The sequence below is a fragment of the Pteropus vampyrus genome, unplaced genomic scaffold (assembly GCF_000151845.1).
Source record: "Pteropus vampyrus isolate Shadow unplaced genomic scaffold, Pvam_2.0 Scaffold172, whole genome shotgun sequence".
In the NCBI taxonomy this organism is placed as follows: domain Eukaryota; kingdom Metazoa; phylum Chordata; class Mammalia; order Chiroptera; family Pteropodidae; genus Pteropus; species Pteropus vampyrus.
In genome coordinates, this window is record NW_011888953.1 from 763,083 (window position 1) to 776,443 (window position 13,361).

The 13,361-nt window shown below is 37.2% G+C and overlaps 1 protein-coding gene across 1 annotated transcript in view; it reads left to right on the top strand.

Annotated features, from left to right (window-relative positions):
* The window catches only part of OXCT1 (3-oxoacid CoA-transferase 1), a 118,878-nt gene that overhangs the window by 84,016 nt on the left and 21,501 nt on the right, over positions 1–13,361 (top strand). Inside the window, exon 14 of the mRNA XM_011370677.2 lies at positions 8,728–8,817. Within this exon, the coding sequence (XP_011368979.1) occupies positions 8,728–8,817 (90 nt within the window). The remainder of the gene's footprint in view (positions 1–8,727; positions 8,818–13,361) is intronic.

Here is a 13,361-nt window from a genome sequence, read left to right on the forward strand (position 1 = left end):
AAAAAAATTTTTTTAAATCTCCTTAAGTCTGTCCTGGAGCACTTGCTCAGCCTCCACATTGATATTCTGTACGAGGCCTGATAAAACAGGGCGAACTCACTTAGCCAGGGTTTTTGATGTTTGTTCTCATCTCTGCAGAATTATGAGTAGTTCTATGAAAACTGAAACTATAGCTTCAAAACAGAGCTAAGAATAACACAGAGTTTTTCTCTTGCTGTCCATTTTATTAATCCAGCAAATAGAAAGATCAGTGTTAGTCTATCTGACTTTGTGCAAAGAAATTAACCTATTCCAAAGTGCCTCATTTATAACCAAAGAGAAACTTAGTCACACATTGATTGTAACTGAGGAAAAGAAAACATGAAAGTTTAATACTTCTAACTATCCACTTAATAAATGCTTATGAATTTCCTATACAAAGATAGAGTTAATGACCTATAATCAATTTTATGTACACTGGGATTTTTTTCTTTACTTGGAGTGATGAGGTTTCACAAGAACTAGGAAGATGCCATTGAATGGTATTTATACTTTTACAAATGAGAGAATCATTGTTAATAGCTAGGAACAGAACTCATTTTTCCTATTTGAAGTTAATTGATTTTTTTAGTGCACAGGTACTGATTAATCAGAATAGCTGTGATCGGTCAGAACAGATGGTAGTCATAGCTGGATAGGGCCTTGGAGGTCTGCTGTTGTGTTTTAAGTTGCTAGATGATGGTGGGAGGGTTGGTTAGAGAGGGGATAGTGTCCCTCTCATGAGGAAGAATTTCAGTTATAACTACCTGAATGGCCTTGGCTGCCGGAGGAACACCTTCCAGTGGAACATCAGCCCTGATCTTAATGCAGATCATGTGGTAAATTTAAAACAGTGATAAGCAAAGATGCTGTGAGAGTACCCAAAATAAGTTCCTAATCTAATCTTGTTGATGGGATGGGGCAGAAGCACATGAACTTTTTGTGGACGGACTAGTCTTGATTTGATACATAAAAGGTGAGCTATAGTATGCTTGATAGAATGAGGGTGGGCAGGACCTGATGATACAGTATGAGGCCCTGTGCTGTGCACAAACAACTCACTGTTGCTAGCATAGACATGGGAACTGGGGTGTGAGGAAATGAGGAGGGTTGAGGCCGGGTTGTCACAGGTTTGTATGTCACTCTGAGGTGCTTGGACTTTACCCTGAACTAGTGAAAAGCTTAAACAGAGGAATGATATAAGATGCTCATTTTACAGAGATTATTTTCATGGCTGTGGGTTGGAAAGACTTGAGAAGGACAAAGCTGGCCACAGGTTCACAAGTAAGGATGTTGTTATAATACTCTAGGGAGAAATCATAAGGATCTTAGCTAGGGTGAGGAAAGGTCAAGTTCAATAAGTATTGGGAAAACTGGAGTTCTTTGTGATTGAATGACTGACTGAGTGTACATGAATAATGAAGAAGAGGCAAGAGATAAGAAAGTTTCTGATTTGGACCTTGAAGTAGATGGTTGGCCTCTAATTGAGTTAGGAAATGAGCAGGTAGTTGAGATTTGCCTGGATAAGGATGGTTGATTTGGTTTAGGCCACTCAGAGGTGAGCCCTGTAATGGTTAACATAATATAGAAGTTTTTATTTCTCACTCACGTAGAACCAAAATGAGTATCCCTGACTGGCTGGCAGTTCTTCTCTGTGAACTCATTAGGTGATTTAGATTCATCCCTTCCATCCATGACTCTACCATTTTCAACATGAAGTTTGCAGAAAAGGGAAGAACGTGGAGAATTTTTCTTGGAATTTTATGGTCCAGCTCTATTATATATCACTTTTACCCACTTTCCATTGGCCAGAACTTATTTATATGACTAACTTTAACTTCAAGGAAACCTGGAAAATGTACCTAACCATGTGCCCGGGAATAAGAGGATGCAATTTTGGGAACCAGCTAATAGATTATGCCATGGAATGACTGGGATGTTTTTGGATATTGACATCTGAAACTCAGAGGAAAGATCTGAGCTGGAAGTGTGGCTTTAGGAATGATGAGAGTCAGGGTAAGTCTATATCCTGAGAGTAGAGGAGGTTACTCTTTGAAAACAAGTAGAGTCAAGAGCCGGGGCTAAGGACAGAGCTTTTAAGTTGGCCAAGACACCAAGGTGGTGTGGGAAAAAAGATGCGAGGGAGGACCCTGAAAGTCTTAAAATAGGAAGTATTGTACTGTGGAGGCCCAGGAGTAGAGAGTTTCAGGAGTTGGTGGAAAATGGTGTAAAATGTACTAGAAAGGTCCAGGAATGTATTAAAATAAACCCACAAAGTGTCTACTGAATCAAATGATTAAATATTAGAGACCTAATTGAGTAGTTCTCACTTCAAGGGCGTGATCAGGGCAGAAACCAGATTTCAGCGTGTTGAGAAATCAACAGAGGGGAGCTATAGAAAGTGGGAGGGTGGAGAACCTGGAGAGAGAGCAAGGTCCCCGATAGAGAACTTAAAAATAAAAATTTGAGTTTATTCAAGTACTGCTTTTTCAATATGTTCTTTGTAGCCCACATTATGATCGATAACTAATATTTGTTATAAGCAATTTTGTCAACTTCTAGCATTCAAGAGTATAATTATATTTTCAGTTCTATATTAGTTAATTTACTTGACCAATTCACGTGTCCTGGGAAATACGATTACTCAGTGAAAGGAAAATCACATTATTCTTCGTTTTGAATACAAAGTAAAATGCAGAAGAAAGAAATATTCTGCTGTAACTTTGCTATAACTTTGCTAACCTAAGGCAAATTGTACACCTTTTATTTTCTCTAAAAAATGGAGTTATAACCTGTCTTGGTGTTTAAACATATATTGTTATGTTTCTTAGTTTCCCTCTCTCCTACTCTAGCTAGAAGCTTGTTTAGAGGCCCTTTTCTTTCCTAGAGCATTTTTAATGATAGGATGTGGGACAAATGAAGAGGCTTACATTTGGATTGAGGTGGGAACTTAATATTCTGGTGTTTAATATTGAGCAACAAGCCCTAGTTTTATTAATAAATCACTCCACAGCTATCTTTCTCTTTTACTTCAGTTAATTTACATTTCTCCGGGGGCGTAGGGAAGGCACACAACATTGGTTTAAAATGCTTTGAAATTGTTTCTATATTTTATAAGTTGCTCTTACTTAAGACCAGAATATTTAGAGGTAAGAAATCTGCAAATAAGCCATTATTATTTATACCCTTTATATAAAGGTGATAGCAAGAATGATTTTCAGTGTGTTTTATATTTTTATTTTAAACAGCATTTCACAGAACTGTTCAAATGAATTTATTTTACTTTTTTGTAAAAACCTTAAAATATCACTAAATGTCATGTTTAGAACTTAAATAACCATTTCTTTGGGAGTGCAGTTTAATATTTGTACTTTGATGTGTTGAAGTCGTTTAATGTTATTGAGTTATCAACAGACTTTTACTTTCTTTAAAATTCTGACATTAAGAAACGGATCAAAGTAAGTAGAATACATTTAAAATAGTTTCAGTCTATTTTCTAGAAAAAAGATAGATAATTATATTTATTTTTTATTTCTGATTCCTATCTTGGTATCTGGTTCATAATAAACTCTGAATAAATATTTATGAATTGTATTATATTTATGAGTTAGTATTATTGTTTTAGAAAAGATACGTAACTGTCATAATAGAGCATGCAGCATTTCTAGCTCTTTTTTTTTTTTTTAGTATTCTTTCCATACTTGATATTAGGGTCAGTCCGTTACTGCAAAAAATTGAGTTGGCTAGGAAATGAGTATCCAGCAATCATCTCTCCATTATGCTGGCCAGAATACATTTCAGAACTAAAGTTGCACCATTCAAGAAATGTATGTTTGCTGATGAGATTTTAAAGAAAACCACACTTTGTGTCACCCTGGCCTAGTGCTTCAATCATGTCCAGAATCTCTTCTTCATTATAAGCCTGTGTTCTCCAAGTATCATTTTCCCTCCTGTGATTTATTTAAAGGTATATTTCTGGCTCTTTAACTCAGTTTTATGAACTTCTTGTTTTGCATGTTGAATAGGATGTTGGATTTGGGGGAAGGAGATGAAGATGGAAGTGAGATCAGTATCTCATCTGTGTAAAATGTCAAGCAGAACGTTAGACATTTGGATAGAGGTGAAATACAGGACTCAGCTCAGAATCTGGCATATATCCACCTCCCTCAAGAAATAATAGTAAAATATCCCCATAAGAGACCTGCTCAGGTGCCCACTCTGTTGTGTAGCTGTAAGAGTTAGTTTTAACTCTACACTGAAATCTCTGTGGAACTCATCTGGGCACCATATCATTATATTAGTCACACTGGCTGCTGCAACAAATAAGCCTCTCAATTGCAGTGGCTTTGCACCCTATACATTTTTTTCACTCTTATTCAACAATGCAATGTAGTTTTGAGTAAGGAGGCCCAGACTGACGGAAGCTTAGTTATTTTCAAGGTCACCTGGATGTGAGTGTCCAGATTGCAGAAAGCAAAAGAGATTGAAGGATTGCATGTGAGAAGTTTTTATGGGCCAGAGCCTGGAAATTACAGATATCACCCTGTTGCTCTTGCATTGTCTAGCACTCAGGCATGCGGTCATTCCTAATTGCAGTAGAGAATTGGGAAATGCAAGTAATTGGGTCCCCAAAGAGTCCCTACTAAGCTGGGTTGAAGGATGGAGGTGAATTTCCTGCTTGTATTGGAGAGTATGTCTTATATAATCTGCTGGTATAGATAAAATGAATTGTTTTTCTTTAGTCATTGATTCTGTTTCAGAAATCATTTGGTAATTGAAATGGAGGGAAACATTTTATTTTCTTCATCTAATACAACGAACATACTGAAAATGGTAGAAAAACCAAGTATTTGAAGGCTTTCCTATTAACTTGCTAGAAATGCTTTCTATTAGGAGATACTGCAGTTTTCTTTCCCATCTGGCAGATGACTTTTTTAAATTAAATTTATTGGAATGACATTGGTAATAAAATAATATAGGTGTCAAGTGTACAATTCAGTAATTTCATCATCTGTATTTTGCATTGTGTGTTCACCACCCAAAGTCAAATCTTCCGTCACCATATATTTGACCCCCGCCCCTTTTCCCTCTGGTAGCCACTAAACTGTTGTCTGTGTCTATAAGTTTTTTGTTTATTTGTCTTGTTCATTTGTTTTCAGTTTTATATCCCACATGAGTGAAATAATGGTTCTTGACTTTCTCTGTCTGACTTATTTTGCTTAGTGTGGTTATCTCCATCTATGTTGTTGCAAATGGCAATATTTTATCTTTTCTTATGGCTGAGTAATATTCTTTTCTATATGTATATATACATATACACCATATCGTCTTTATCACATAATTTATTGAAAGACACTTTGGTTGTTTCCTTGTCTTGGCCATCATGAATAATGCTGCAATGAACATTGGAGTGCATATATCTACAGAATTATGCTTTCAAATTTTTGGAGTAGATACCCAAAAGGACGATTGCTGGGTCCTATATGGTAATTTTATTCTTAATTTTCTGAGGAGCCTCCATACTGCTTTCCACAGTGGCTGTAACAGTTTACATTCTATTCTTAATTTTCTGAGTTACCTCCATACTGTTTTCCATAGCATCTATACCAATTTACATTCCCACCAGCAGTATATAAGGGTTCTTTTTCCCCCTACAACCTCTGCAACACTTGTTATTACTTGTCTTGTTGATAATAGCCATTTTAACAGGTGTGAACTGGTATCTCATTGTGATTTTGATTTGCATTTCTCTAATAGCTAGGAAATTCGAGCATTTTTTCCACATCTGTTGGTCGCTTATATGTCTTCTTAGGAGAAATGTCTGTTCAAGTCATCTGCCCATTTTTTAATTGGATTGTTTTGTTGTTGTTGTTGAGTCCTATGAATTCTTCATATATTTTAAATATTAACCCCTTATTGGAGGCATTGTTTGCAAATATCTTCTCCCATTTAGGTGGTTGCCTCTTTATTTTGTCAAGTTTCTTTTGCTGTGCACAAGCTTTTGAGTTTGATATAGTCTCATTCATTTATTTTTACTTTTACTTTCCTTGCCTTTGAGTCTGGCAGACTACTTTTGCGAAATACCTTCTCTGTGAAATCCCCCTGAGCCTCTTTGTTCTGTTCCTGCCTCCCCAGACACAGTTAGCAGTTGCATTGTCAGTGTTCTGCCAGAACTTGAGCATACCTATGTTAATTTAATTTGTTCACATACTCATTCAAGCACTTACAATGCAAAAAAGAAAAAGTTGAAATTTACTGTGACAGAATTACATACTCAATAGCACAAGGACATAGAGAAAAGGCACTTTGCTCTTCCCTGGGGATAAGGGCGAAATGGGGCACGCTTCTTTTAGAGAAAGGAAGTTTAATCCAAGTCTCTTTAATTACCCATGGATACTTTCCCTCCCTCAGACAATAACGTTTACGAGGAAGCCTGTTTTGATAATCTCTAACTCTAGCACCTGGTATGGCACCAGGCTCTTACTAGATACTCAGTGAACTAAATTGACTGAATGAAGCTATGCCAACAAATTTATGTTACTACACAATTTTCTATACATTATCTCACGCATTTTCACAACAGCTCTGTGATAGGGCAGATATTTTTATTTCTGGTCTATAGAAAATGAACCCAAATTCAGAGAGATTTATTGTTTTGTCAGTGTCACACGGTAGGTTAGTAGAATAGATCTCAGGTGTTCTATACCTAATCTTGTGTATTTTTCATTCTTGGAAAGAATTTAAGTATGAAAATGCTTCTCTGAAATTTGTAGTATGTGCTTTGAGAATGAGACTCAGACCGCTTGAATCTCTGAATGATGAAAGCTGTTGCTTTACACTGAGACAAACAAGAATGTTCTTTTTAACAGAAACAAAGAGGTGGTTCTTCCACCATATTTTATAACTGTTTATACTCCTGCCAGCACAGTATTTTGCATCCAGTAGTTACTCTGTAAATATTTCTTAAATAATTGACAGTGTTTTAAAACGTATAATTCAGATTCACCTAAATTGGAGAAGCTTCCTGTTAGAGGCTGTCATAAGCTTTTACCTATAATCACTGTGTCACAGGGTTCAAAATTTGACTGTGGTATAGTCTAATTCAAGGAATGCTTTTTTTCTTTTTTTAAATTCAAGAAATTTTTAACAGACTAGCTTAATTTCTGGTTTTCTTTGGCTCCTTCATTCTTCTAGCACTTACACCCTCAGAGTCTGTCCAAGAATACTATCTAGAAGCTGAGACTGGCTGGATGTTTTTACCACAGTAGATTGAGATGCTTTAAAATGGACTTGCTTTAGTGTCTTTTGAAGCTTTAAAAATCTTGAACTTCCGTAGAATTAGAATTTATAATAGACATTTATTGCTTTCATCTCTGACTTATCTAACTTCACACATTGAGGTATCAGTGTTGTCTACAGAAATATTGTAACCTGGTGCCTCACTTAGTAGAATTGCAGCTGACTAATGATAAAGGCGTAGCTTATAGAAGTATAAAATTACACATTTCCACATAGGTATTCTGATTAACTTCAAACTTACATGCCCGGAGACAGACTCATTTTGTACCTTCCACTCTTTTCCTGCTCCCCGCTCTCCCACCCATTGCCATTTGCTACCCATCTTAGGTAGTGGCAAGCTCCAAACCATGATAACATGCTGACTGCTTGCTCTGTTCCTTCATACTACCCATCTGGTTCATGTTCATGCCATGTTGTTTCTGAAACTAGGGGATTGAGACTGTGTTTTAAAGCCAGGTATGAGTGCGTTGCCTAATCTTGTAGCTGTGAAATTATGGGAAAGGAGCCAAGAGCCCTGTAAGAGTTTACTGTCAAATCAGCAAGAAGACTCAGATTAAAAAAAAAATTAAAGTTTTAAGGAGGTTTCAACGTTAGAAAACGTTTCTCTTCAATATACCTGAGTAAGAATTTATTTCATCATCTCTGGAAATACTTGCTTTTTCCAAAATTCTGTAACCAAGAGACAGAATAGACAGTGGGAATTATCCGGAGTGTGGTATATAGAAGCTGGTTAGTAAATAGGATGGTGATGGTTAAAGGATCCTGAATTCTTCTACTGTTCGTTTGTTTGTTTGTTTATTGATGAACAAGAATATACTTTTCATTTTGTTTTGGCTTGTCTTTCTAAGAGCAAGATAAATGTCAAGTTTTAGAAAGACAGACCCACCTTTAATATTAATCATTACTAGGGAAACACCGTTAGTGCCTCAGCCAACTACCTAATAGCATTTTAATCTGCAGGAGAGCATTTTAGAAAGGATCTGTAATTGAAGACTTGGCGGTGCTGATGACGTGTTTTAAAAGAAAGAAATGGATGTAATGTTTTTATAGTAATACTAATGTGTCAGAATTCTGGAAAGATTCTTGTGATTTTTCTTACCTACTGACTGTCTTAATGCTAGTATATCATCAACAAAATAATGCTAGCCACATTGAGTAAAAGTGACATTATAGTATTTATCCTGAACTTATTCTTTAACTATAGAATAATAGAAGAGCAGAATATTAAGGTTGTAAACATTACATTTACAATGTAAACATTGTAAACACATACTAAGCAATGAAGGTCAATGTTTTTTTTTTCTCATTGATTATTCCAGTAGCTTATTCTTACAAGTTAATTTTGTTCTGCCACACACTAAAGAGGTGAAAGATAGAAAATTACTTCTTATTTTCTGTTTCTGTTTGCAGGGGCAGATATTGAAAGGAATGGGAGGTGCTATGGATCTAGTGTCCAGTATCCAAACCAGAGTGGTGGTTACCATGGAGCATTCCACAAAGGTAACATGTGCCGCTTTTGAAATTTCACAATATGCCAAAATCCAGTACACCAGGTCACATGACCATGGTTTTTATTGTTTTCTCTGGCTATTCAAGTTGATAGCATTTATATTTTTGAGAAAAAGATTACAAATAAAGGCAGTTATCTATTATGATTTAGCTGAATAGTTGTTTTACTTTGTGTGAAGCCAACATCAAGGCATGCTTTGATTATTTGCCTTGGGTTCACATTAAAAGTAAAAGCTATAATGTCTTCAAAAGCAATGAAAAGATGTCAAGGCAGATGTGTTGATTCAGCTTTAAAGATGATTATAGTGGTTACTGTCTGTGTGAAAAATGAAAACTACAACAGAATACAGGTTTTTAATACAATGTAGTTATTTTCAAATGGACAGTATTGCCTTTTACCAAGTCTGTGAGGTGCCATTTCGAGAAGGTGTGAGACAATTGTGGACTTGGTGATAGCAAGCATCCTTATTCTGAAAAATATACTTTTATTTTAATAAATTATCAAATATTTATTGAGTGCCCATTACGTGACAGGTACTACTAGGATCTGGCAGAGACCAAAACTAGACAAAAATTGTTGACCTCACAGAACTTTCATTTAATGATGATGATTATTGGCAACAGCTTCCATTTATTGAGCTTATTGAGTGCCAACAGCACAGGAAGCACTTGTGTTTGTGTACACAAGTACCTGAACTTCATCATAGGTATCTTTTATGGTCCAGAAACAGTTTCAGACAGGTATAAGTACTTGCCTGAGGTCACATAACTAGGAAAACTGAGATTGGAACTCTGGGTGGTCTCTGACTCCAAAGCCTGGTCTTCTGACTGCAGAGCTATCAGTATAACTTTCTTCCTTGTTCTTGGGTCAGTTTCTTTGAATTAGCTGAGCTTAATTGCCTTCCTGACCTGAATCCATGGGCTTCTGATGATTTGAAAATTGATATTGGGTGGTACCCTCTTCATTTTCTATGCCCTTTGTTCATTCTCCTTTATTCTCTATAATTCTTAATTTTAAAACAAAATCAACTTGTTCACACCTTGAGAATTGCTGTTTTGAGTGGAAGTGGTAGTTTGTTGGCCCTGTTTTTATTTAGCAATGCAGCATTGTGGGAGAGCATTGCTGGAAGATGTGCATCTGACTTGCTTCCCATGGGGGCATTCTGTTACAGAGTGCTGTGTGCCATGAAACAGTTTTGTTGTTAAAACTAATAAATGAAATTATCATAAATTGTTTAGTAAACAGTGGAAAGTGAGCAGTAGAGCATAAATATGGAACAGTGGAAATGAAACCAACACAGGTGACTTCTGAGAGATACCTTGCAAAAGCATTCAAAATTCTTCATTTCAGAGGCAAATGGATGCCAAGCATGCAAATCAAGTCCAAATCTTTTCTGGAACGTAATGTCTATTTGGGCAAAACTCGCTCCAACTTTCCTTTTGTTGTTACTTTAATGTTGATGCATAGGCACTGAAATCTGACTTATTTCAGATTATTTGTGTGCATTCATTTTCAAAACATTAAGCCTGTATTTAGCAAATTCTCTCCCCCTCCACCCCCTCAAAATTTTTTCTCTCTCCTCAGCTGGAATTTTTAATAGAAGAAATCACGCTTCAAATTTCTGATCAGAAATCATTTATTAAAGCTTTTCACAGAAGCCAGATATTTTAAACATTTCTCCTCTTTCTTCTCTCAGCGGGGAAATGCATTGAGTTTTAGACTAGAATTAAAGTTAGATATTTTTTCCCTGAATACTTTCATTTGAATAAACTAACGAAAATATTTTTGTGATTAAAATAATAATAGTGATTTATTCATACTTAATAGTTAGATAACCTTGAAAACTAACCAAAAGAGGTTTCTCTTCTTGCCACTTTACTTTTTACCCGTGGTCCCAGAATGTGTGGTTGCTACTATATATTGTTCATCTGGACTCATTGTTACTGGCCCAGTGCAAGGCAACATGGGGACCTCACTACTTTTTTTCTGTGTCTTTTACTTTGGCTGAAGACTGGTAGGGGCTGAAAAGGAGATAAGAGAGAGAGAAGTCATACAGCATGATTTTCATTTAACCTTCGACATCAGGATTCCAGCCAAAATTGCAAAGTAGGCAAAGATTTTTGGTGTCCAGCCACCTTCTTTCTTGAGTTTCTGTTCACCTCTTGGTATGTCCTCCTTCTGCCCTCTAAAAATGGGAAGAAAACAAACACAATGAGTAGTAGTTTGAGTCTTTACTAGGTACAAGGCCCTGTGCTTGGCATCGTACATACTGGATCTCATTATGTCTCAGTGACCTTCTGAAGTAAGACTGGGATGTAGGCAGGTAAGAAACTTGTCTGGGTAAGTGGAAGAGCTAGGGGTCTCACTCAGTTTGGTGCAGCCTATGTTCACCATACCATACCAGAGCTGCCTCTGCAGCAGCATCCCACCAACACCTGCTGTTTTTTCTTAAGCTTCAGGTTTCAGAATTGTATCTTTTTCTTTTCTCATTTTGCCTAATCAAAGCTGTCCTTGCTTTGGAGAGATAGGTCTCAGCAAAATACTTACAAGAAAGAAAACAATCTGAGAATCTAATTGTGCCCCTTAGTATCTATCTCCCCTTCTTCCTTTTTGTATTAGAATCCTCCACGTTTTGCCTGGGCACATACTAGCCCAGTGATAGACTGCATTTCTCAGACTTCCTTGCATGTAGATGTATCCATGTGACCAAGTTTGAATCAGCGGGATTTGAGCATTTGCCATGTGTGTAATTTCTGAGTCATGTCCTTAGACATAAAACCAATTTCACCAGACTTTCTTTGTGCCCTTTCTGACCGTCTGAGAAAAAAAGGCTTAACTGATGCAGTAGCCTTGAACCCAAAGTTGTGAGCCATACTTATTCCTAGGCTTACAGAGCTGTCCCACCAACCCGGATCCCTGGGTGCCCAAGTCCCCTTCTTCATAGGTTCTTGCCAGGACTCTCCATAACTCTATCCTTGGCTCTCTCTTCTTCTCACCATCTATATCTTTCTTGGGTGTTATCTAAATTTTGTACCAACAATTATTTTTCACTCAGTGGCTCCCTAATCCTTATTTTCACACTGGAATTCCACATGGAATTCTCTGATGAGCTCTAGAACTGTGTTTCTTCCTTATTAGACAACTCCACTTGGTTGTTCCATTCCCACTTCAACTGTAACACATACATAGTGAAATCATTATCATTTCCCCTAAAAATCCTTGTGCTTCTGCTTAGCCCAGCTAGAGAAGTGATCTCCCAGCCGCCATCTGGAAAGGAACCCATGATACTTTTGCCCCACCCCTGTACCAAGCATGGTAAATATTGCATCCACAATACCCCTGTAATCTGCTCCCTCCTGTATATTTCTGCTCTCCTTGTTTAAGTTCTTCTCACATCTGCATGGATCCCTGCAGTGTCCAAAAGATTCCCTTACTGCCAGACTGACCCTCTTTCCTGGCAATTAGGTACACCGTTGACAGAGTAACCAGTCTAAAACTAAAGCTAGATTAAGTCCTCGCTACTTAGTTTACTTTAGTCCACTAGCCTTTTGTCATCAGCTCCCAGTAGCCTACCTCATTCTTGATCCCAGACTTTCAGTTCTAGGATCTCCACAAATACATCCTGTTGTTTCTTTATTCTGTTCCCTTTCCATTTTTATCTGGCTCACTGCAACCTCTATATAATCATATATAAGTGAGCCAGCACTTTATGGATTTGCTGGCTTAGTGCTCTCCATCTCTAGATATTATGAATGTTCAAGTGAATAGTCTTTGATGCTTTCTCTTGAAATTTGGCAGAATTATCTTATATAAGTATGTTAATTTACTTGTTTATGCAGGCATAAAATATTCATTGAGGACCAGGCACCATATGCCGGGCACCATGATAGGATCTGAGGAAATAAATAAATGGAAAAACATAGTCCTTTAAGCAGCTCAGAGTCTCATGGGGATAGAGTCATAAAAATCAATACTTAAAATAGAAAAGTGTACAAAGCACAATACACAGAGTCAAGCATCCAATTTCTTTATAAGGAAGCTTCCTGTAGGATGTAGCATTCACGTGGAGATCTGAAGGACAGGCCAGAGTTTGACAGGGACTAGAGTATTGCAGGTCGAGGGAATGGACACTGGAATGTAGGAAGGCAGTGCACGCTGAGGGATTTACAATTAGGTCTCTGTTGTCAAAGGGGAGAAGAGTTGAGTGGAAACACACACACACACACACACACACACACACACAGTGTGTTCTCCACACAGTGGCCAGAATGATTTTTTAAAAATATAAATCAATCATATCACTTCTTCTTCATCTTAGAAATCCTCCATGGCTTTCCATCTCACCTAAATTCAAGCTCAAAGTCCTTGCCATTATCTCTAAGGCCCTCCATGGTCAGCTGACTCCAACCCCACTATCTCTCTGATTCCATCTACTGCCATTCTCCCTCTTGACCTCTGAGTTCCAGCCATTCTCTGTCCCTGTAAGTTTCTGGTACATTCCAAGCATCCTCCTGCTGCAGGGCCCTTGCATTTG